This window comes from Scyliorhinus canicula, chromosome 17 (assembly GCF_902713615.1).
Source record: "Scyliorhinus canicula chromosome 17, sScyCan1.1, whole genome shotgun sequence".
NCBI classification, from domain to species: Eukaryota; Metazoa; Chordata; class Chondrichthyes; order Carcharhiniformes; family Scyliorhinidae; genus Scyliorhinus; species Scyliorhinus canicula.
In genome coordinates this window covers 51,435,245-51,461,691 of record NC_052162.1, presented here as the reverse complement: position 1 = coordinate 51,461,691, position 26,447 = coordinate 51,435,245, and the positions used below count along the sequence as shown (strand labels likewise).

Sequence of the window (26,447 nt, the reverse complement as noted above, 5' to 3'; positions counted from 1 at the left end):
CCTGAGTCTAAATAACTGAACCCACAACGGGTTTACAAGTGATTGGTGTAATGAGACACTATTCATATGTAACAAATTGAAACATCCACTCTTGGCATCAAAATTGAATGAAATTTAGAGAATATGAAACCTGATGTTTATGTATCTCACCTCTGTTTCTTCTGCCATTTACCTTAAATCTGTGTGTTCCGATTACCAAACCTTCTGCCACTGGAAGCAATTTCTCCTTTATTTTGCCATGAACCAGAATTGCAACTCAATAAAAAATAAATATTCGTCTCTTAATGGTCTAGTTAAATACATGTCTTGAATCCCGGGTATGTAAGGTCTTTGTGTTTTCTGAATGCAAATATTTCACCTTTAACAGAACCTAAAACCAAAAAGTGGGAGATAATTTCAAAAGGAAGAAATTCTTAAGCTGCCACTTGCTTTGTGGAATAAATAAATGGTGGCTTAAAGTATTATTGACCATAAATCTCTTCATTTTCAGTCATGTGATGCATGCAGTATCCCTCAATGACATGGAATGTGACCACCTATCTGCCTTAGCCACTCGACAAGTGAAGATTAAACGGGACCCTGTCTACGGTTTTGGATTTGTGGCTGGTAGTGAGAAACCTGTGATAGTACGAGCTGTGTCACCAGGTGAGACATGAAAAGTTTTTGAGAATTCTTTTTTTATGCTCAGATGTTTCACCGATCATTGTCTAGGTTACATCCTTAGCTAACAATGAGGATTTACTTATTCATCCCCTTATTTTGTCAAACCATGTTAAAAGACCATGTCATTATTCTTACTAAGTGTTCTCCATTTCGTTCACCAATGGCTCATTATACAGTGCAGTAGCTTAGTCAATGGTTGCCCGCAAATACTTCCCTAAAGTAGCTATTGTTCACGAGTGAACAAGGTGAATGTTAGCATGATATTTGAACATGGGGAAATCACAAGCTCCAACTTGTCCTACCCAAAGTCAAGAGTGGGAAATGTGCCTTTTTTTTTACACTTTCCCTAATAGCTCATTAATGGGTTTACATTTGAGATAGTTTGCAGAGTATAGCAGAACTTTATTAAATTTCAAAACTAAGTTCTACTTGATGAGTCAACTGGGTTTTGTATCCCTGCTGTCCTTCAAAAATAAAAGCTTTGATACATGTTGAAAGATGGCTTACAACTGAAATTAAATAACGCAGCACAAAAGCTTGGAGTCTTTGTTATATTTGAACAGCCATGTTCTATTTTTAGTAACTTCCATCAATCTTTTTTCAAATGCTGCTGACTTGATGTATTGACTCCTTGCTGAAATACAGTTGCACAACTGCCTTATTCCTTATTCAATGTACAACTATTTGTTTGTGAGCCTTGACAGTGAATGCTGCCAGGCAATTTCGTCACAATAGCCATCACGATGGAGTTCAACACTGACATCACATAACATCCATTCACATGAAATTGAAAGTGGAGTCATTGGTAGGTATGGTAGCATACTGAGTATGTTATTGGAGGCCTGGATTAATGATCCGGTGACAGGAGTTCAATTCCTACCATGGTAGTTGGAGCTTTAAACTCAATTAATTAAATAAAGTCTGGATTAAGAAAGGTGACCATGGAACCACTGGATTGTTGTATAAACCCAACTGGTTTGTTTACATTAGGGAATCTGCCGTCTTTACCTGATTTGGCCTATATGTGACCCCCAGACCACAGCAATGTGGTTGACCCTTAACCTCCCTGGTGTAACAAGCCTCAGAGGTAGCTAACTGCCAACATCTCAAGGCCAATTAGGAATGGAGAGTAAATGTTGGCCACAGTGATGTCCATGTCCCATGAATGAATAAAAACAATGGAAACAGGTGCTGGAATCTTGATCAATTTACTCCTTTCTAATCCAAGTGCTTTTGGGCCAATTAAATGACCTTTATTGCTGCCAAAGTTGCAATCAACTAAATTGAGTCCAAGATCGCCATGATTCAATTAATCACTGGATAAATATGCTGAGCACAGTTTTTCAAGCAGTTTTAGAAAAATAAAACACTGAGTACAAATCAAAAATTAGCCATATTTCCTTTCAAAGTTATCAATGTGCTTTCCCAATGACGCCATTATTAATTACACTACCTAATCTGGAAATGAGCCATATAGGCAAGGATAGATCCAAAATTTGATCCACTATCTGTGCTGCAAAGACTGATCTTAGCCAAGGAAGCAATTAGCCGATATAATTAGCCCCTGAGCTAGATATGGGGTGGAACCAGCCAATGGTTCCTTCTCACCTGATGGTTATCCAATATCTTCCTACTGGAAAATCTGTGCTTAAATGTAGGGCAGCTTTCATAGTCTGTGTGGTAATAATGACAGTCCTTGCGAATGAAGAACGGCTACTTGGGAGAGGTACTAGGTGTGGTGATTGTAGATCTGAGTAGATGCAATACAACTGAGCAAGCACTAGAGGGAGCACGGGAGAGCTATAAATACACAGGGACAGGAAGTGAGGACACACTTCACAGAAGGCAGAACTGGTAGCAGGACACAGGACAGGCAGGCAGCATTTGAGGTAGCCGTAAGTTAAGCTCTGAAGGCAGAACAAATTCACAATAAAGCATCTTCTCCACCTTTGAGACTACGCGCTTTATTAAGACACGAGGAACAACACACTAGGTAACTACCGGAGCCAGTAGGACCATCGCCCAAGATCCTGAGACAAGGCGGGGTAACAATGGAGGGAAAAGATAAAGTGCCTTACATATGTTTTAAATAATGTTGCTTGAAACATTTTGCTGCAGTTGTGTTTGTAATGTTCACAACTCTGACTGACATTTGGACCAATTGCATGCAGGGAAATTAATGAATCTGGTACAATTAGGAGCTGGCATGTTTCTCTGATAGATGTGCTGGTCCTGTGTAACCACAAGCCCCCTCACGTTACCACCAATAAATGAAAATATTGCTATCCCCAATGCCAGGCCTACAAAAATCACTCTCCATATTTCACTCATTTGTGGCTGAGAAAGTGGCTGTGGTAGTTATAGAAATAGCTGCAATTTTATTTTACACATGAATTAAATTAATTTTTAAGTTGTATTAACTATATGAAATTGAGTATTCCTAATATAATTCCTAATAGTCAAAGCTACCAATCGGGTATCTAGAATTCATGAACATAATAGATGGCATGTTGTGGGAAGGTTAACTCGTTCATATTGTAGAACACTACCCATACCAAGGAATATTGCAAAAGTGTAATCTGATCTTGAGGTTCAGATAGCAGTTAGTCTTGTGATTTATGATGTTGCTTCTCAGTAAATATGCTCCCTTGGAATCACTCCTTTATGTATACTGTTGCTCACATAATGAAAAAGAAATCAAACAAAAGAATCAGTTTAACTCTCGTAAATCTTGATTATAAAGACCTGTTGTTACAACCACCTCATATTACATTTTTCAAAGCAACAGAAATGTTTTCAGAAAAAAGAAATGAAAGATAAAAATGTTGCTCTTCTAATAGCTCTGTTAGTAAATGCATTCCCTGAGATGGCCCAGAAAAGGAGCCTGAAAAAACATACCAGCGATCTAGTCTAAGGATGAATCCCTTCTCCTGGAAATACCTGCCAAGTGTGCAGTGAAAGATGTGGGGCGGGATTCTCCGATAATGGGGCTAAGTGTTGACGCCGCCGTAAGCACCGGAGCGTTTTACGACGGCGTCATCTAGCCCCGAAGAGCAGCGATCCTGCGCCGCACAGGGGGCCAGCATGGCACTGGAGCGCTGCACGCAACTCCAGCTGCCAATACGGGTGCCAGCAAGGCCGGCGTGGGTATGCGCATGCGCAGCACCGCCGGCGTGGGTCCGCGCATGGGTTGTCTTCTCCACCCTGGCCCCAGGGAAATATGGCGGAGCCTTACAGGGGCACGGCGCGGAGGAACATAGACCCCCCCCCCCCCAGGATTAGCCTGCCCCGCGATCGGGAGGTCCCCCCCATGGAGTCGGATCCCCCCTCCCCCACACCAGGTTGGCCCCCGCAGCCAGAACGGCGAGGTCCCGCCAGGTAGGATCACGTGTGAACGACGCCGGCGGGACTCGGCCGAACTCGGCAGGCATTTGCCACATTGAGCGCCCGGCGCCGCGGCAACCGTGCCGGCGGCATTGCCGCCGATTCTCTGGTCGCCGGAGAATCGACGAACCAACGTTGGAGCGGCGTTGCAGAATTCGCGCCCCCTGGCGATTCCCTGACCCGGCGCGGGGTCGGAGAATCCCGCCCGTGGCTCTAGGATCAGGTTCATCAGCCATGCAAGAACCCATGACCAAAGGCAGCATGGTGGCACAGTGGGTTAGCCCTGCTGCCTCACAGTGCCGAGGTCCCAAGTTCCATCCTGGCTCTGGATCACTGTCCGTGTGGAGTTTGCACATTTACCCACATGTCTGCGTGGGTTTCGCCCCCACAACCCAAAGATGTGCAGGCTCGGTGGATTGGCCATGCTAAATTGCCCCTTAATCGGAAAAAATTAATTGGGTACTCTAAATTTATTTTGAAAAAAGGACCCATGACCAGTAACACAAAGTTTTAAACAATTATACTCATTAGTGAGTGATCACAGATGAAGAAGTAGAATTGAGGCCCTCTTCTGAGTCCCTGGAACAGTACTGGTCTGTGACCTCGCCCTTCAGTGACTGTTTAACTGATCGCTCTTTTTCCTTGGCCTGACTGCTGCCCATGCATGCCCGATGACTCAGCTTGTGCTGATCCTAACTCTAAATTATCCTTCAGTGCTAGTACCTGAGCTGTGGCTGAGAGTGTCAGATTAAGTGAAGTACATCTTCATTAAATGTATGCTGCTATATCATCATCGGGTAGCTGTGGCTGGGTAGCTGGGAGCTCATGGTGTCTGAAAGCAGAATATGAGAAGGGGATCGTTGGTGTGAGGAGATGAGGATGGGGTGGGAATCAAGAGGTCCATGATCTCAGCACAGCAGCTTGCTCATCATGTCAGATAGAAGGAGGAAGGTGAGCTGGGAGTTGAGAAGGACGCAAGGCCGGAGAGGACCGCCGTCCTCAGTGTTCTTGGTGACATCGAATGGCACAGGCTTTGTTACAGCCAACCCCAATATTTGTAGAACCATCTCATCCGTAGTGGTCAAGACATGCAGACACCCTTGTTCCCCCAGTGGATTTGCTCTGATCTCTTCTATTGTGTGCCAGCTTGTCCTGCAAGGGATAGGGAAGAATGTCAATGATCCTGTTTCACTGTGCCTCTCAAAGTTGAATATCTGAAGGTGTGTGGAGGCAGAAAGAGATGGGTTTGCAGCACTGGTAAATATGTGAGGATGTTAGGCAAAACTCCTGAATGCCAAAGGTTACTGATGAGTGTGAGTGACAGGGGTGTCATGCACTGTACAGAGTGAGAAGCTGGAGGAGTGGTGGATGGGAGATGTCATGTGTGATGCATTCACTAACTGGGGCCTCCTGCAAGAGATCATTAGACTTCTTGTGCAAATGTTGTCTGGTCCTCTGGTCCATATGCTGGGAATTGACTTCCCTGACCATTCGATCCTAATCCCTTCTGAGGGTTTCCTTGAAGATCCCCTGATCTCCAGTGGAATTATAGCATTTTCTTCCTCTCCATTTTCACCACTAAGTCTTCTGGCATTGCATCTGTGAACCTGGAGCTCCTTCGCTGCCCCAGTGTGCCATCTTCCTTCTCAAGAATTGCAACACGAGGATTCAACAGCAGCTTCCTTTCACTCAGTGCACCTTCAGATAGCCTTTAAGAAGAACAGGCTGGCTGCACCACATGGGAACCAAAGGCAGCCAGCAGCAGGGCAGCCATTGGCTCTGCGCTACAATCATAGAGATGAGGTGACAACTGCACATATGTGTGCTGTCCATTCCAAGATTGGTGCAGGCAGGTCAGGAGTCACAAAGCCTGCAAACGATTATTGGCACTATCTTATTTTTAGCCCTGATGGTCTACATCCATATGGAGAATGACCGCTTTCTCAAATTTCCAAAGGCTAGTGAAAACTGTACCTCAATCAGAATCAGCATCATATCCAGAGGGTTGGAGAGAGAATTGGAACAAGGGAGCTTTCAATTGAAAAACTGCAAATTAAATTAAAATGGTTGTCAAAAGATTAGAAGGCTGATATTTTACTATAATTTGTTAATGCATTGTAGATATGCAGTAAATTGTGTTTTTTATCGCATTAAAGACAAGCAGTGTTTTATAGGCAGGCAGGCCATGTGATCTGGCAATTTGGACAATGATTCCACACCTCTTGGACAGTCATATATTCATTTATCATTTATTCTCTGAAACAAGCTGTAACTTATTTCTGCATAGTGCAGACGGTTTTAGTTTAGGCAGGTACCATGGTTGGCGCAGGCTTGGAGGGCCGAAGGGCATCTTCCTGTGTTGTATTAGTCTTTGTTCTTTATTGTTATTACAATTTTAAACTACATATGAGAAAGTTTAATATATCTTTACTTTAGTCTAAAAATGGGTGGCGCACAGAAACACAGTAGTTAGCACTACTGCCTAACAGCGCAAGGAACCCGGGTTCAGTTCCAGCCTTAGGGGGACTCTCTGTGTGGAGTTTGTACATTCTCTGGTATATGCGTGGGTTTCCTCCGGGTGCTCCGGTTTCTTCCCACAATCCAAAGATGTGCATGTTAGGTGGATTGGCCATGATCAATTCACATGGTAACAGGGGGTAGCGGGGCTAGGGCCTAGGTAGAGTGCTCTTTCAGAGGGTCAGTGCAGACTCAATGGGTCGAAATACCTCCTTTTGCACTATTGGGATTATATAAATATGCTATGCCATTTTTCAAATGATTAAAGTCATTTGGGTAGATTGTCAATTTGCCATTCAATTGCAAAACTAACTTTGCCAAATAGCACCCATTGTAGAAAGCAAAAAAATCATGGCCGGGATTCTCTCAGCCCGGGGCCAACCGGAGAAACCCCGTGACCAGCGCGAATCGTGCCACGCTGCCCCACACCGGCACACGATCCTCCGCAGAGCGGAGAATCGGCACCATTGCTGCCGGCGTGGTTGGCTAGGCACCAGTTGGGTCTGCTCTAAGCGGCTGGCCCGCCGATTCTCGGCCCGGGATGGGCCAAGTGGCCGTCGTAAAAACGGCGAGTTCCCGCCGGCGCCGTCCACACCTGCTCTCAGCCGGCGGGAACTCGGCGTGGAACAATCGGGGGGGGGGGGGGGGCAGCCTGTGGGGGGTGAGGGGGGGTCCGACCCCGGGGAGGGGGGGTCCAACCCCGGGGAAGGTCTCCGATATGGGCTGGCCCGCGATCTGGGCCCACCAAGGGCCACTCTGGCTGGCGGCCTCCTTTCTTCCGCGCCGGCCCCTGTAGTCCTGCGTCATGTTGCATCGGGGCCAACGCGTTGAAAGAAGCGACTGCACATGCGTGTGTTGGCGCTGGTGCCACTGCACATGCGCGGATCCGGCAGCGCCTAGTTCACGCCGGGATCAGCAGCTGGAGCGGCGTTAACTGCTCCAGTGCCTCGCTGGCCCCCTGTCGGAGCCAGAATTGCTGATCCTGAGGCCGTGTTGGCACCATCGAGAAACACAACGGCGTTTCCGACGGCATCAACACTTAGCCTTAGGATCACAGAATCCTGCCCCATATTTCCAGTTGGAAATAAACATTGAAAGTTTTTTTAGTAGAAAAAAAGATTGTGCAGCTTCTAGAATGCTGATCTGCAAAGTTAGGTTCACACTGAGCAGCGAGTTGAAAATCTTAGCAAAAGTGATTTGCTGGCCTTTATCAATAACGTGCAGCTTGTACAGCAGGAGTAGATCATTCAGCCCTTCCAACCTGCTCAGCCATTCGATATGGTCATGGTTGACGTCATTGTTGACTTAACTCCACTTTCTTGTATGCCCCTTGGCCAACAGCTCAATGTATCCTCATTACCAATGAAGTAAATGGCAAAGTGGGAGTCCGAAGAGTTCACAAATAAGATATTTATTCAGCATAACAGCAGTATTTACACAAACTCCAGTACACATCTCAGGGTCCTCACTCCTTTCTGTCAGCTGGTACTTCAACTGACCTGTTATCATAGTGCTGGATAATTTACAACCCAATCAGCACTAGGGAACAATGATCCCCAGCTGGATGAGTCCCATGCAGGGTTATAACAGCCCCACCCCATAACCATTGACTCACAAAAACACAACAAAAAGGAGCCTTTATAATTGCTTGCTGCAGCTCCAAGCTAGCTTTCTGCATTCCTTGCAGGAGCACATCCTTGAACATCAATACTCTTTAAGCATCAACATTTGCAGGTTTCACACCTTTTAATAAATATTTGGATTTTCCATTCTTACAACCGAAGTGAATAACTTTACATTTCCCGACATTATATTCCATTTACCATCTTTTTGGCCACTCACTTAACCCGTCTATATCTCTTTGAAACCTCTCTGTATCCTCCCCACAACTTCCTTTCCACTTAGCTTGGCACCATCAGCAACATTTTGTACATTACTCTCTCTCTTCATCTAAGTCATTAATATAGATTGTAAATAGCTGAGGCACCAGCACTGATCCCTATGATACTATACTGCCTGTCAACGTCAAAAAGCCTTATTTATGTCCACTTTCTGCTTAATGTCTGTGGTAGCTTGGCCCGAGCCTTGTATGCCCTGGGATCGCAAGTGCACATCTAAATATTTCTTAAATATTATGGGAGTCTCTGCCTCCACCACCCTTTCATGGAGAAAATTCCAAATTCCTCTCACCCTCGGGGTGAAAAGGGTTTACCTGGGGGTGAAAAGGACCTCTAAACGTCCTGCTCCGTGCCTTAAATCTATGCCCCCTGTTCATTGACCCCTCCACCAAGGGGAAAGGTTTGTTTTTGTCTACTCTATCTATGCCCCACATAATTTTATACATCTCAAACATGTCCCCCCTCTGCTCCAAGGAAAACTATCCAAGTCTGTGGGCAGCACGGTAGCACAGTGGTTAGCATAGTTGCTTCACAGCCCCAGGGTCCCAGGTTGGATTTCCAGTTTGGGACACTGTCTGTACGGAGTCTGCACGTTCTCTCCGTGTATGCGTGGTTTTCCTCCGGGTGCTCCAGTTTCCTCCCACAGTCCAAAGATGTGCTGGTTAGGTGGATTGGCCATGATAAATTACCCTTAGTGGGGTTACGGGGATAGGGTGAAGGTGTGGGCTTAAATAGGGTGCTCTTTCCAAGGGCTGGTGCAGACTCGATGGGCTAAGTAGCCTCCTTCTGCATTGTAAATTCTATGATTCTATCCAATCTCTCATAGGCGATTTACAGTTGACTATGTACAATAAAGGCTGAAACATGAAAAAGGGAAGTTAAACAGTCCAGGTGATTTCTTAGGTTTAGTGGGCCGCTTCAATTCCCTGATCGGTTACTCACCGGCGAGGTAGTGCCTTTGTCAACAACTGGAAATGTGTTTCCTTGGTCTCAACTTTCTGATGCATAGCATAAAAGACTGGCCTCACCCTGAAGACCTTTGGTGTGGATTCAGGGTTAATGTAAATTTTGGCCTTTAACCCTCAAATTTAGCCGAGCCCGTTCTGAAAGACATATTTATGGTTGCACAAGCCTTCCTGGAAAACACTGATTTTTAATCGGTTTATCTTGATGTGGCATAGCCATTCTTGCCACATTTCTTGGGGGTGATCTCCCCCGCAATATAATATTCGTCATAATACTTGGGTTAATGGTCCTTCTTAACCTCTGACGACAATCCTGCTCCTGGGATTGCGGCTGAGCTTCCTCTAAGCCTTCCAATCTGGGTGCATGCCTTGCTGCCATTCCACTCCACTGTTGGTTTACCTCACCCTCTCGCACGTATTGAAGCTCTGACGTGCCTTTCTCAGTGCATTCGCTGACTTGGGCTATTTCAGTCGCCTTATCCGGGGAGATCTTTGTCTCAGCCAGCACTTTCCGTTGCACATTGATGTTATTGATGCCACATACCAGATGGTCACGCAGCATGTCACTCAGTGCAATGCCAAATTTGCGATATTCAGTCGTTTGGCGGAGTCTTGCAACAAACGCCAAATCATCTCTCCTGGGTCCCTGACAGCCAAATTAAACTTATAGCGCTGCAGTATGATGGAGAGTCTGGGGTTGTAACAAGCGTTACCAATTGGTCAAATGGTTTTTTGTTTGCCGCGGCTTCGGGGGACATTAAATTCCTTATGAGCTTGTAGGTCTGGGGACCACAAATCGTTATCTTCCCCTGTGATCTTGTTGGCGGTAAAGAAACACAGAGCTGCTCAATACAGCAGCTCCAGTCTTTGCTCCCCCCCCCCCCCCACCCTGACAAACAGACATATTTTGCCTAATTTAGGCATGATTTTTCACCCTGTTTTTCTGCTGACTTTGTTTTTCGTTGTTTCGTGGTAGCTTCATCAAACATAGAACATTACAGCGCAGTACAGGCCCTTCGGCCCTCGATGCTGCGTTGACCTGTGAAACCACTCTGAAGCCCATCTACACTATTCCCTTATCGTCCATATGTCTATCCAATGACAATTTGAATGTGTTTAGTGTTGGCGAGTCCACTACTGTTGCAGGCAGGGCATTCCACGCCCTTACTACTCTCTGAGTAAAGAACCTACCTCTGACATCTGTCCTATATCTATCTCCCCTCAATTTAAAGCTATGTCCCCTCGTGCGAGACATCACCATCCGAGGAAAAAGGCTCTCACTGTCCACCCTATATAATCCTCTGATCATCTTGTATGCCTCAATTAAGCTTCCGATGCAACCCCTTTCCCACGAATTCTGAGACTTGCGATTGTTGTTCGATTTACGCTTGTCGCCAATTTAGTGGCTTGAGGCAACACTGAGGAGGCGTCTTGTCTTACAAGAGGGATTTATTGGGAACAGAAGAAAGGTTAATTATATACAGGCAGAGTTGTCTCTCAAAATGATCTTCACTCTATGACTCCCAGGTCCATACTGCCCAGGCCCCTGCTCCAAGGGCCCCGTGCATTTTCCCCACTGGCTGGGGTTCCCACTCTCACGCACGATAGGTCACATGGCCCGCAAGGGATGGCCTCTTAAAATGGTCATGCTACCATACTATCCATAAACCAATCCTCTGTCCATGCTAAAACATTACCCCCAACTCCATGAGCCCTTACTTTGTGCATTAACCTTTTGTGTGGCAACTTATCAAATGCCTTTTAGGAAATCCAGTTACACTGCATCTCCTGCTTCCCCTTTAGAAAGTTTATCAGAGAAAGACATTCTCCTCATCTCCGTCTTAAGAACAAGACTTCTTATTTTTAAACTGTGTGCCCTAGCTTTAGTGCCCCCCCCCCCCCCCCCACAAGTGGAAACACCCTCCCAGTATCCGCCCTATCAAGCCTCATTATTCTAAACTCCAATGGGTATAGGCCCAACCTGTTCAACCTTTCTTCACAAGATAAGCTCCTCATTCCAGGAATGAGTCGAGTGAAACTTCTCTGATTTGCTTCTAACACAGTTATATCCCAATTCAAATCAGGAGACAAAAGCGGTACAGAGTACTCCAGGCGAGGTCTCGTCAAGGTCTTGAACCGCCCTACTTTTATATTCCGTTCTCCTTGCGATAAACTCCACCATTCCATCTGCATTCCTAATCACTTGCTGTACCTGCATACTAACTGTTGGCTTTGCTTGATTGTGTTATGATTTTCTAAATGTCCTGCTACTACTTCCTTAATAATGGATTCCAGCATTTTCCCATTGGCAAATGTTCGGCTTCTCACTGTCCTGGAGTTTCTAGTTTTCTGTCTCCTTATTTTGTCATTTTCAAATCTGCTGGGTCCTTTCCAGAAAATAGGGAATTTTAGAAGATGGTTAATGAAGATAGTTTTTTCGGACTGGAGGAAGGTTTGAAGTGGAGTTAGGAGGAAGAAAGAGATTCAAATGAGCAATAAAGAGGGGGAAAAAAACACTTTGTCTGAAAGGCCTTTAACTACAGAAAACCACAGTTCTCTAAAATTAATTATTTTATTAAGATTAACTTCGTATCACTTGAAGCTTGGTAATCCCATTGAATCTGCTATGAATTCTATTGTTCTTGCTAAAAAGCAATTTTTAAAATTTATATTCAAAAATGACTTACAGCCATATCGATGAAGGCATCATAATGCGAGTCCAATTGTTGCCTAAAAACAGAATTCCCGTTCATTCCCATTGTACAAAACCACTCTTCATCCAAACTGATAGTGAAGAATTCTAATGAGCCAAACTACTTCCCATTCATCTCCATTGTTTGGTATTCCAATTTTCCACCTTCCTTCCAGTTTTCTTGCATTATATAAAATTACAGTAGACCAAAAGATTGATTCTGCGATTGAGGAATGGTATTCACAGGGAGTGCTCCAGGCATTCGATTTCCCGACTTGTATTCCATGTCAAAATCACTCCCCACTGGCAACCCTCAATTGCAGCACCAACCCTCAAATGTCTTCTCATTGATTTGTAAGTTAAAAATTCCAGTATTCTCTCCCTTTGAAAAGAATTGCAATATACTTTGTTGTCAAAGTTTCCAACATGGTGATATTTAAAGTAATTTAAATTACCTTTGTTACATAAGATTTCAGCTTTGGCTCATAGGTGTATTTGCCTCTGAGTCAGATGATTGTGAGTTTAAGCTCTACAATTTAGACTTGATTGAACACAAGATTTGGGTTGACAGTACATTATTGGAAATGTTGACTTTTGAAATAAACTTCAAACCAGGCGCTATTTGCTGTCTTAGGTACACAATGGCACCATTCAAAGAGCTGCAAAATTCTAGAGGATTCCTGGTAAATATTTATCCCTCAACCAACATTACTGAAACTGATTACTTGGTCTTTATGTCATTGCTTTTTGTGGTATTTAGCTGTGTATATATGTTGGTGGCCAGATTTCTATTTGTTCCAACAGCGACGACACGTCAAAATAAAAGTCCTGATATTGTGATAGGTACAATACAAATGCAAGGTCTTTTCCATCTTCATCCTTGATATTTAATAGTACTCTTTACACAAGGGCATCAGATCATCAATTCTAATCATTCCAAATTTAAACATTCAAAATCACTTTCTGCTATTATTCAATTTCCATTAGTCTACCTTCCTGATCAAGCGAATCACATCCCAAATACAAAGATTAATTTCTAATAAGGGGGGAATCATTCTCCCTGTGATGTCATCTTTCAAATCAATGCTCATCTTTCCTATGAATCCAAGTGAATCTTTCCACTCAGATTTTCAATGCTGCCATAGTACAAAACAGCCGTCATTAACGTCACAACTGGGGCCCTCTGTGACTGTGGTGGACTATCCCTATTCACCCTCCTTTATGCTGGTGACCCTTTCAGACAGTAAAGCACACCCAGATAGTGATTGCCTTTGACATTAAGGCAGCACGTGGCTGAGCATGGCATGAATTAGCCCTATTATACTGAAGTTAACAGGAATCAGAGAGAAAACATTCCATTGGTTGGAGTCATACCTAGCACAAAGGAAGATTGCTGCAGCTGTTCCAGGCCAATCATCTCAGCCCTAAGGCCTCAGAAAAGTGTCTCAAGGCAGTGTCCGAGGCCAAGCAAAGTTTAGCTGCTTCATCAATAGTCTTCCCACTACACACGGTCAGAAATGGGGATGTTTGCTCACAATTTCAGAATTGAGTTTCATGTGCGACTCCTCAGATAATTAAGCAGTCCATGCCCAAATGCAGCAAGATCTGGACAGTGTTCAGATTTAGGCTGACAAGTGTCAAGTACAATTCATGCTACATTAATGTCAGGCAATGACCATCTCCAACAACAGAGAATCTAACTATCTCCCCTTTGGTGATTCCAATGATTGTGTGTTGAGGAAGAATGTGTCTGAAGCTAGCCTGCACCTTAAAACAGGTTTATTTCCAAGACAGCAAATCAAAGTCACAGACTCTCCCAGTTACTCCCAGACACCCAGGATGCAATTCTCCCAAAAGGGAACAAAGTCCCCTGGCGAGCGCGTTGAGCCGAGTGTTTCCCGGTATTCGCAGTGCCGAGAAATACGTGGCTATTAAACGTGACGTCGAATAAAGGGCCTGAATGGGGAATGCAGCCGAGGCCACACATAGCCCAATTTTGTACAGTGGGAAGCTCCGTTCATCGGAACTCCCCATTGTTGTGAGATGGGCGGCGCGGTAGCACAATGGGTAACACTGTTGCTTCACAGCTCCGGGGTCCCAGGTTCGATTCCCAGCTTGGGTTACTGTTTGTGTGGAGTCTGCACGTTTTCCCCGCGTCTGCGTGGGTTTCCTCCGGAGGTGCTCCGGTTTCTTCCCACTAGTCCCGAAAGATGTGCTGTTAGGTAATTTGAAATTCTGAATTCTCCCTCTGTGTACCCAAACAGGCACTGGAATGTGGCGGCAAGGGGCTTTTCACAGTAACTTCATTGCTGTAAGCCTACTTGTGACAATAAAGATTTTTTTTTAAAGATTGGTGGCATCCTGATCTTCGAGGTCCCTGAAACAATCCCTGAACTTCCCTCCAGCTCAAACGCACTATGGGAGGGTCCCCTGCGCCTGCCCCCACAATTCCCACTCCGGGGCGCCCGAGCCTGATCATGCGCTCAAAAAAATGCATGCTTGGCACCTTGGCAATGCCAACCTGGTACCCTGGCCGTGCCCATGCCAGCAGGCTGTGTCACCTGGGTGCCTTGACAATGCCAGGCTGGCACCAAGGTGGTACTGCCATGTGGCACCAGCAGTGCCAGGGAACCACCTTGCCCAAAGGGCATGCAACTGGAGGCCTCCGAGCCCCTGAGAGACCCCCACGAGTGCCATTCTGTCTGGTCCCCATTTATAGGGACCAGTGCTGAACGGCGCTCCCCTGAGGTCTCTGAGGCAACGGGGTTGAATCCCAAAGCCTCAATCTACAATTAGAGTGAGCTTACTGCCTCGCTCTAGTATGCAGATTTGCTAAAAAGTGATCCTGCCCACTGTGGGCGGAATTCACATTGCAACGTCTCGCGAGATTGCATTGAATCAAGCGAGGCGTTGTGAGCCGGGTAGATCCCAGAAGTGGGGTCTCCGCTGCGCTGCAATGCGCTGCTTTTTGGCGGCAACGTGGCCATTGGATCGCACCCCCAGAGTTAACTGGTTTATATATTCTTGTAATGATTCCCTAATTATTCCCAACTGGGGACAGCTGTGCTTAATTACCAACTTAAAGCATGTATTCTATTGCAGCACAATTTCAACATTAACATTGTTTAAAAACAAAAAAAAACACATAAACTCTCATATCCTGAATCATCCTTCTTTCAATACTCCCAACATTTTTCACTACAAGCATTCCTTGTGGTGAAACAGTCTGATCAACCCACTGTACCTGGGAGATACCTATTTTCTCCACTATTTGTTTTAGACTTGCAATATCAACTTGTAATCATTTTTCACTCGCACTCCTTGTGAAGTGTACGTTATCGAAAAGAGATTGATTGTCAATATAACATTTCATTGGGACATTCCCTTTATCATTTCCTCCATCTAGTATTTCCCCTAACATTTCAGATATAAAGAATGCCATGTCAACTGCTTCTACTGGTGCGTGAGTCTCTGCAGCCATGGTGTTTTTTACTATTTGCCTTAATCTCTTGGCTTCCCAAGCCAAGGGACAGCACTTCTCACTTCCATCCTCAAGATATGTTATAAAACTCACTATTCCTGAAAACCCATCAACAAGGTTTGCATCACTGAGCACAATCAATTTTCTATACTTGGGGTCACCCAAAGATGTAAACTTGAGAACAAATTTCTCCATCTTTAATTTTTATAATGTTTTGTTTGCCCTTAAGATACTTTGAACCTTGGTATTTTTTATTATGGTATTCAGTTCAAGAACATCAAAACTTGCATCTGGCTTCATCTGTGTGCCCAGCCAGTTTAATTGCCCAACTCACCATCCTGACTTGGAAATGTATCACCACGCCTTCGCTATCAATAGGTCAAAATCCTGGAATTCCCTCCCTATTAACTCTGTGGGTGCACCTACACCTCAAGGACTGCAGTGGTTCAAGAAGGCACCTTCTGAAGGGCAACTAGGGATAGGCAATAAATACTGGTCAAGACAGCACCACCCACATCCCACAAAATTAATAATAAAAAAATCTAGTCAATAACTCTGTTTTGAAACTCACGAGTGCCACTCCATAGGAGGTTGTCAACATGCATCAAGAAGATGCCTGCCAGATTCTCACACAGCAACACGTGACAGGATCTGTCGTCAGTTGGAGACAACTCAAATTTAACAACACCGATTGGACTGATAAGTACCAAACTCTGGAAGCATTGTTTAAATCTTATATGCACTTAACCAACTTCCAAAGTTTTCCCTCCAACTCTGCTGCCTCTTTACATGATGTGGAGATGCCGGCGTTGGACCGGGGTGAGCACGGTAAGAAGTCTTACAACACCAGGTTAAAGCCCAACAGGTTTGTTTCAAACACTAGCTTTCGGAGCAGTGCTCCTTCCTCAGGCGAATCTGAGGAAGGAGCAGTGCTCCGAAAGCTAGTGTTTGAAACAAACCTGTTGGACTTTAACCTGGTGTTGTAAGACATCTTACTGTGCCTCTTTACATGGCTTGAGAAACACTTCCCTCTGAAGTGATTACCCTATAGAAGTGCAGCTTTTGTGTCTATCCCACAAAAATGACACCAAAAAGGCCCCAGAAAAATTCAAAACTACCTTCCCTGCTGTGGGCGAGTCCTGTTATTTGTTGAGCATTCTCCAAGTCCCAGGATATTAACCCAGCTTTGGCCTTGTAAGTGCCATCCGATAGGATCTTTTCTCCACAGATAATGCTGACTGACCCCTATATGAGACCTCAGAATACACATCAAACTCCCTCCAACTGTCCAACTTCCTCTGTTTAACCCCCGTATGAAAAAATGAAATGAAATGAAATTAAAATCGCTTATTGTCACGAGTAGGCTTCAATGAAGTTACTGTGAAAAGCCCCTAGTCGCCACATTCCGGCGCCTGTCCGGGGAGGCTGGTACGGGAATCGAACCGTGCTGCTGGCCTGCTTGGTCTGCTTTAAAAGCCAGCGATTTAGTTGAGTGAGCTAAACCAGATAAACACACCCCTAACATAACCATTATAAAAACCTCTGGGCCATGTGGATTCCTGTTTCTTCTACTGTGTCGTAATGATTCAGCATTCTTCACTCTATTATGCTGTCTACTCAGATTTCAACCCCTACTTGTCTATTTAAGTCTGTCTGGACTCCTACTGCTAGATCCCCTGCTTATCCCATCATAAGCCCTATCCACTGTAGGTGAATGTTTCATCACCCGGGATTCAACACCTTGTGGTGTTCTTTGTGTTGCTTATTTCAGGATGGTTGGCGTAGTGTTCAAAAAGACCACAAAATAGCTTTATCTTAAGCAAAGCTTTAAATTTATTAACACTACTAACTTGGATTCAACACGTACTCCTGAAGAATACACAGTTGATTAATAACTACACTTATCTACAGCTAATCTCACTACTGATTTAGACTCTGATCTGCACTCACTTACACTATCTGTACTCCTGACTCTCTCTAGCTAACTCCTGCACACACTCTCCCACAAGGCTTAGCATCACTGCCTTATACAGTTGTAACTGTAGCTCCCTCTAGTGGCTACTCTTGACACTTCATTAACCCTTGCCGTTCTGACAGTTATGGTAATACCTCACACCTGACCCATTACTGCAACTTGTGCCATGCTTCCTTATTTTCCATTCTCATACTCAATTTTTCCAGTCCATGGCCTTCACTGTGAGTCCATCATCCAATTCTTATATTGTCCAGTAAATTTTCCTGCCCGTCCTACAATTGTTACATCCCTCCAGTTATCTCCAGTTATTCTCCGCAAATCCGGCGTGCCGTGAAGGCTGGCGTGAAACTGGCCGTGTTTCACGCCAGCCTCGGAGCTCCGTCCCGGGACCCGATTCTCTCCCCGGGTGGGGCTAGTATCGGGGCCGGGGGAATCACGGCGACGCGGAGTTAGCGAATGTTGCTAACTCCGCCCGCCAAGACTCACGGCAGCTGACGCGCACGATGACGTCACCTGCGCATGCGCGGGTTGGACGGCTCCAACCCGCGCATGCGCGGATGATGTCATCATGCAGACGCGTCAAACCCGCACATGCGCGGGCCGTCATACCCCTCAGCCGCCCCGCGGACTGATCCTGTGGGGCGGTGGAAGAACAAATAGTGCGCGGGTATCGGACCCGCTGCCCGCGATCGGTGTCCACCGATCGCAGGCCAATGCCACCCTTGGCACGGCCGTGGTGCGGCTGTGCCAATCGGTGCCATGGTTGTCCGGGACGGGCACTTTGCGGCCGTTTTCACGAACGCTGAAAGCAGGTATGATCGCGGCCGTGAAAACGGCCGTAAACTCTGCGGTATTTGGCCCATCCCCCTGCGGAGAATCGCTGTTCGCCGTAAAAAACGGCAAGCAGCGATTCGTATCGGGGGGCGGCCGGAGGGGGGGAGAATAGCGGGGGGCCGTGAAAATTGTCGGGAAGGCCCTCCCGCTATTCTCCGACCCGTCGTGGGCAGCGGAGAATCGCGCCCCTGATTCTTCTGGACAATACAATACCTGGGAACCCTCTTTGGGCAGCTAACCTCTGAAAAAAACAGCTCTTGCTTCTTTATCACACTGATATCTAACTCCTGATCCATTACATCTAATCCAACTAACTCTGCCCCACAAAGCATACGGTCATGACGTGTCTCCCCCAGGAGGATGTGCAGGCCATTTAAATTCACCATATTATGATAGAATGTTGCATTAAGTTTGAAAGTGATGTCATTATGTTAGGATTCTGCTATAATTACTCCACGGCAAGGTAAATTTATTAATTTGAACTTATCATCACGTCATAAATTCTCAACTGAAAGAAATTTTAAATTATTAACAAGAGTTTTGCCAGTCTATAGCCATTGATCTGATCTTAAAATAACCTATCCATCCCCCCAGGACTCTTCAGGCTAAACAAAGATATCTCAGAATAAAACTTACACGGGAAATTATAGCACATTTGTCTCTCTTAAAGCGTTTCCTCGATCAGAACTTAGAATCTTATGATTAAGAATTCTAGCAGAGTTGTGGTTCATGAGTTTTACAGATTGAGTCTACAATCTTTCTAATAGTTACTGTATAATACCTCATTACGAGCTTAAATCTTCGATTACATTGTATTAATGTTTGGAATACCACAAAGTGTAAATGCAAGGAAAACTAATCACCTAAGTATAAATGCAAACCTCAAATCCATTTGAGTCTAAAATGTCCAAACGATGTGCAGGTTAGGTAGATTGGCCACGCTAAATTGACCTTTCATGTCCAAAAGGTTAGGTGGGGTTACTGGGGAATGGGGTGTGGAAGGGGCCTAGGTAGGGTTAACTTTCAGAAGGTCAGGGCAGACCCAATGGGCCAAATGGCCTCCTTCTGCACCGTAGTGATTCTATGATTATAAAATTAACTAAGATACCCAAACACACAACATCCTAGTTTTATACTCACATCAAAGTATAAAGTGTAGTTTTTGCTGTCTTTAACTCAGCAATGAAGAAACCTTTCTTAAACAATTCTGTTCCCATGATGTCTGACTGACTTGTTTGCTTTAGTTTGTAATAAAAGAAAATCTGTTATGTCTAAATAGCATGAGTATTGTCTGTTTTACTGTTAGACCTCTTCTGAACAAATCTGTGGAATTAAAACAACATGTTTTCTACAATGCAATACAAGTGTTGTCAGTTTAAGCATGATTCCCTATCTGGAAAGGCCTATTCTCAAGACCTCGTGTCTGGGCCTCGCTATGTCTGTGAAAATAATATATGTATGTATTTCTCACAGAGGAGATTTTTTGTAGTTGTATTTTATTTAAGTTAAATTTGAACCCTTTCATAAACTGAACCACATCCTTAACTGTCCAATCCAAAACTAGGGTCTGAAATCTAAACAAAGGAAACTACAAAGGTATGAGGGGCTAACTGCCTGTGATAGATTGGGAAACTACCTTAAAAGTTATGATGGTAGATGGGCATTGGCTAGCATTTAAAGAATTAATAAAGGTTTACAAAAAAATTATATTCCTTTGAGGCACAAGAGCCCAACAGGAAAGGTGATACAACCATGGAGAAGTTCAAGGCGGCACAGTGGTTCGCATTGCTGCCTCACAGCGCCAGGCACCTGGGTTCAATTCTGGCCTCAGTCTGTGTGGAGTTTGTACTTTCTCCTTGTGTCAGCGTGGGTTTCTCCAGGGTGCTCCGCTTTCCTCCCATAGTCCAAAGATGTAAGTGGGTAGAGTGCTCATTCGAAGAGTCGGTGCAGAATTGATGGGCCGAAAAACCTCCTTCCGCACTGTAGGGATTCTATGATTGTATTAGATCAAAGGAAGGGGCTAAAAAAGATGCCAAATAGGTATGGGAGCATTTTCAAATTCAGCAAATGAGGACCAAGAAACTAATAAAGAAAGATAAATGGAATAAGAAGGTAAACTATAGATAAAAAGGAAAAGATTAACAAAAGTGAATGTGAGCCCACTACAGTCAAAGTTAGGAGAATTTAATAGGAGGGATAAGGAAATAGCGGAGAAACTAAACAAATATTTTGGCCAGGATTTTCCATTCTCTGCCGCTAAGATCGGGAATCATAACCGGGTGGAGAATCCCACAGTTGGGGCAAAATCGATATTTGTGCCAGATGGCAAACTGGTCGAGAGTCTCCATGCCAACCCCATAGGTTTCCCAACAGCTCAGTCGGGTTCCCGCTCCACCCCTGCGGGACATGCAAATAACTCATTAGAGCTATTTTTCATGTCATTGGCTAGCAGGACGCACCATTCACAAGCCAGGTGGGATGCTTCGGCCCCTCCAGCCAAGAGTGCCGCTGGCGTGAATTGGTGCAAGTATTGAGGAGCATGAGCCTGGTGGCTTGCAGTCCAAAGGGTGACAAGGTGGTAAGTATCCTCCAAACAATAGCCGCCAGGGTACCGAGAGGGGTCATTACTGCTGCTTGTGCTGGAGGGACTCAGGTCGGGATCTCCCTTGGGATAGAGTTGGCTGCTCTCCCCATCTGCAGCCTTTAAACCTATTAAACAGATGGTCAGTATGTAACAGTTAAAAAGTTCCCTACATAAAGTGCAAATGTGCTCATTTGTATCCCTATACCATTTAGCCAGTCACTCATTCTCTCATAAATAATGGCATCAGTGTTGGTGAGCTATCATCAATTGTCATAAATAATCCACCAGGTTCACTAATACCATTTAGGGAAAGAATGATAAAGTGAAAGTAACGTCATCCGCGTTCCTAAACCCTTTAAAACCCTAACTTATTGGATCCCTGCAGAGCTATAAAAATAAACAATCTGATTAATTGCTTTGAAGTTCCAGCGAGTTGTCACTTACAATGGGCAAGATACTCCGGCTGCGTCCGCTCGACAACCACAGAATCCGGCCCAAGGTAAATGGATTTCTCCGTAGTTGGTGTCTCGCCCGTGGCGTTCTTGTGGCTGAAAGGAAGGAAGAATCCAGCCGGTGTTTTAGCTGGAAATGGAGTGTGAATTTCAATGTAAACAATCCAGTTCAAAGCATTCAGTCTCCTAGCCATACACAGTGCCTTCAATACTACAGAATACCTCAAAAGGCAATGAAATTGACTGTGTGAAACCACTTTAAAGGCATAACTTTCACCTTCATCTCACTAAACTTGGTATACTGACAGATTAAGTAAGGATGGCAAATTTCTTTCCCTAAATGGTATTAGTGAACCAGATGGATTATTTATGACAATTGATGATAGCTTCATGCTCACTAACACTGATGCCAGCTTTTAATTACAGATTTTATTAACTGGATTTACATTTCACCAGCTGTTGTAATAGTATTTGAATCCATGCTCCCAAAGCATTAGCCTAGTCCTCTGGGTTATTAGCCCGGTGACACTGCCACTATACCACCATTTCTACACCCGCCCTCCCCATCCTCATAAAGGGGGGAAGAGGGAAAGCACAGAACTACAGACCTGTGAGCCTGATACTTTAATCTGCTGTAAAATGTGTGATAACTATAAACATAGAAAATAATGGTAGATTTGGGCAGAGTCAACATGGATTTATGAAAGGCAAATCATTCCAAATCCTTTGACAAGATGTAAGGATGCAACTAGCAGAATATATAAGGGGGAACCATGAGATGAGGTGTATTTGGATTTTCAGAAGGCTTTTAATCAGGAGCACAGTAAGAAGTCTTACAACACCAGGTTAAAGTCCAGCAGGTTAAGCATAGGTTAAAGAGGTGTGAATTGTCTTAAGCCAGGACAGTTGGTAGGATTTGGCAAGCCCAGGCCAGATGGTGGGGGGTGAATGTAATGCGACATGAATCCGAGGTCTTGGTTGAGGAGGTACTTATGTGTGCGGAACTTGGCTATAAGTTTCTGCTCGGCGATTGTGCGTTGTCGCGTGTCCTGAAGGCTGCCTCTGGGGAAGTACCGCACCGACTTTCTCAGAGGACAAACATGGGACACAACCGACAGAGTACCCTTAGTCGTCCAGTACTTCCCCGGAGCGGAGAAACTATGACATCTTCTTCGCAGCCTTCAACACGTCATCGATGAAGACGAACATCTTACCAAAGTCATCCCAACACCCCCACTACCGCGCAACCTCAAACAAACCATAGTTTGCAGCAAACTACCCAGCCTTCAGAACAGCGACCATGACACCACACAACCCTGCCATGGCAATCTCTGCAAGATGTGCCAGATCATCGACATGGGTACCATCATTACACGTGAGAACACCACCCACCAGGTACGTGGTACATACTCATGCGACTCGGCCAACATTGTCTATCTCATACGCTGCAGGAAAGGATGTCCCGAAGCTTGGTACATTGGCAAGACCATGCAGACGCTGCGACAACGGATGAACGGACATCGCACGACAATCGCCAGACAGGAATGTTCCCTTCCAGTCGGGGAACACTTCAGCAGTCAAGGGCATTCAGCCTCTGATCTTCGGGTAAGCGTTCTCCAAGGCGGCCTTAAGGACGCGCGACAACACAGAACCGCCGAGCAGAAATTTATAGCCAAGTTCCGCACACATTTGTACAGCCTCAACCGGGACCTTGGATTCATGTCACATTACATTCACCCCCCCCACCATCTGGCCTGGGCTTGCGAAATCCTATCAACTGTCCAGGCTTGATACAATTCACATCTCTTTGACCTGCGATTATCTCTCTCTCCAGTTGCTCCGTCTGGACCTGAAGACTTAATTACCTGCAAAGACTTGCATTCCAAGTATCGTCTAGCATCTTTGATTTGGTCTGTATATACATATGTTTCTGGAACCCACCTCTTCATTCACCTGAGGAAGGAGCAGTGCTCCAAAAGTTAGTGATTCGAAACAAACCTATTGGACTTTAACCTGGTGTTGTAAGACTTCTTAATGTGCTCACCCCAGTCCAACGCCGGCATCTCCACTTCAATCAGGAGGTTAGTAAAGACAATTAAAGACATGGGATTGGGGGTAATATACTGGCATGGATTGGGAATTAGTTAACAGACAGAAAGCAGACAGTAGGAATAAACAGGTCATTCTCGGGTTGGCACACTATGACTAGTGGAGCACTGCAAGGATTAGTGCCTGGGCTCTAACAATTCACAATTTATTTCAATTTGTTTGCAGGGACCAAATGTAATTTTCCAAGTTTGCTGATGACATAAAACTAGGTGGGAATGTCAATTGTGAGGAGGAAGCAAAGAGACTTCAACTGGATTTAGATAGGCAAAACTCACTGGGGATTCTGTTAAAATAGCAGGGATAGTAAATCAATACTTTGCCTCAATTTTCACTGACAAAGAGTAAATTATAATAGTAGTAATCAAGAATATCTACACTACTAATGGGCAAGAACATGGTGGCTGGAATAAAATATGGAAAAGTATGAAGTTATCCACTTTGGTAAGAGAAACAAAAATCCAGGGTATTCCTTAAATGCTGAGGGATTGGGAAGTGTTGATGTCCAAATGGCCCTGGGTGTCCTTGTTACTAGTAAGTCACTAAAAGCCAGCAGCAAGCAATGAGGAAAGAAAATGTTGGTCTTTATTGCAAGAGGATTTGTAGAAGGAGTAAAGAGCCTTGGTGAGACCACACTTGGAGTATTGTGTACAGAATTGGTCTCCTTACCTAAAGAAGGATATACTTGCCATAGAGAGGATGCAATGAAGGTTCACCAAATTGATCACTGGGAAGGGGGGATTGTCCTATGAGGAGACATTGAGGAGACTGGGCCTATATTTAGAAGAATGAGAGGTGGTCTCATTAAAGCAGAATAATCCTTCCAGAACTTTCCAGGTGAGATGCAGGAAGAATTTTTCTCTTTGCTGGGCATTAGGGAACCTTCCCAGGAGTCTAGCTTTTTTCCCACTACTGACATAAAAGCCACCAGGACATCTGGATCAGTTCCATCCCCTTCTTGAACAAACTGGGGCTGGGTTCTCCGCCGTTGGGATGCTTTGTTTAGCCGGCGCCCGGGAGGCTTCCTGACGGCGTGGGGCTGCCCCACAATGGGAAACCCCATTGACCAGCCAGAGTAACGGAGAATCCTGCCGGCGAATTGAGGCAGAAATGTGGCGCGGCGGGACGGAGAATCCCGCTGCTGTTCTCCTGTCCTCTGCAACTATTCCTTTCTTATTATCTTCACAGTCATGATCTCACTTTTGACTTTCTGTGCCTTTCATCTCTCCTCATTCTGAGGACTGGCCTCACTACGAACAATCTTCTCACGGGATTTAATTTCCTACGGCCCACACTGCCTATTCCACAGAGATGTCAAATCGTTGCCTCAATTTTCACTGACACAGAGGAAATTATAATTAGAGTAGTGCAGAAGTTCTTGATTACTACTACTAAAATTTCCCCCTTATCAGTGAAAATTGAGGCAAAGTATCGATTTAGTATCCCCACTATTTTAGCAGCATCCCCTGTGAGGTTAGCCTATTTATCCCTTAATGGCTCTATTCCCATGTTCATACTCCTTTTGTTACTGATGTGTCTTTTTAATACTTCACTGTTTCTTTTTATATTATTTGATATGTATAATTTCATGTTTGATCTTTGCCTTCCTAATTACCTTCAATTTAAATAGCAATTGGATGGAGATGAAAAATGCGCTGCGGATTTGCCATCACCCATTTTACACTATTGCATCAGGTCAAAAGGACCCCAGTTAAATGTTATGCTAATATTGCACAATGCAATTTCAAAAGCTGCATCATTTGATTATCATGTAATCTTTCACAGTGAGAGTCCTTGCCGGGTTGAACTATCAACACAGGAACCTATAGGTTTATTTGGCTAGAAAACACCTTTACATATTTAATTATTTCATCAGGGGTTAACCCAATTTCTGTTTGGAGTAAATGTCTGTATTTCTCTGTTAGGCGGTCCATCGGAGGGCAGACTCATACCAGGCGATCAGATTCTAGCCATAAATGACGAGGGCGTCAGCAGTGCCCCGAGGGAAAGAGTCATAGACCTTGTAAGGTAATCATTTGTTTGTTCAGCCAGTTTAACAACAAATTATACTTATACAAATGATCATTTACCTGCCATAATCCGGTCTCTGGGAATAGACGCTAAGATACCTAATCTTTCAAAGAAGTTGCATAAAATATTGTAAGACATTGATGATTTTAAGCTGGACTGTTAAACCTTTAACACTGATCTTACACAAAATGGCAATTTCTATCAGATTGCAGCATTGCTCCTGCTTTACTGCAGCCTGCCACTGCTCCGCATTTCTGGCTGGGTCTTCCAAGGCCAACCTCTTCAGCAATGCAGAGCATACCCTCAATCAAAGGGTTTCATCCTGGCGCTGGAACGTCAGTGAAAGATAAGCCACACACCCTTTTTATGGCATTAGCTTCACATAAGTTTGAATGTCCAGTGTGGGTGGGTGAATAAGTGTGTGAGCAGGATGAAAGGGTGGGTAAGTGGGTAGGGTGGATGAAGTGGAGAAGTGGGTAGGGTGGCAGGTGGGTGAGGTGGTAGGTGGGCAGGGTGGAATGTGGGCAGGGTAATAGATTGGTGGGAGGAAAGGGTGGTAGGATGGCAGCTGGCTAGGGTGGTAGGATGGTAGGTTAGAGGTTGGTAAGGTGGGTAGGGTGGAAGGTGGGTAGGGTAGGAGATAAATGAGGTGGATGGTTCAGGATTGAGTCAGATAGTCAAGTCGGATAGACAAGTTGAGTCGGCGGGGTAATCAGGTGGTGGGGCTAGTCAGGTGGGATTGGGGTGGCTAGTTGGGTCAGAGGGGTAGTTGGGTTCGATAGGGAGTCTGGGTGGTCAGTTGTATAGTTACCCAAGAGTTGGGTGAGAATTTTTCTGTCCAACATTACCTGGATAACTATCCAGG

General features: G+C 44.8%; 1 protein-coding gene across 4 annotated transcripts in view; it reads left to right on the top strand.

The window, feature by feature from the left end:
• Window positions 1–26,447, top strand: part of frmpd3 (FERM and PDZ domain containing 3) — a 648,120-nt gene that overhangs the window by 376,330 nt on the left and 245,343 nt on the right. For 3 of the 4 annotated variants that reach the window (XM_038775294.1, XM_038775295.1, XM_038775293.1), the window contains exons 5-6: window positions 491–645; window positions 25,477–25,579. In XM_038775294.1, coding sequence (XP_038631222.1) covers window positions 498–645; window positions 25,477–25,579 — 251 coding nt within the window. In that variant the 5' untranslated portion in view covers window positions 491–497. Of the gene's footprint in view, window positions 1–490; window positions 646–25,476; window positions 25,580–26,447 lie in introns of those variants that run through there. The other variant, XM_038775297.1, reaches the window with a different exon arrangement.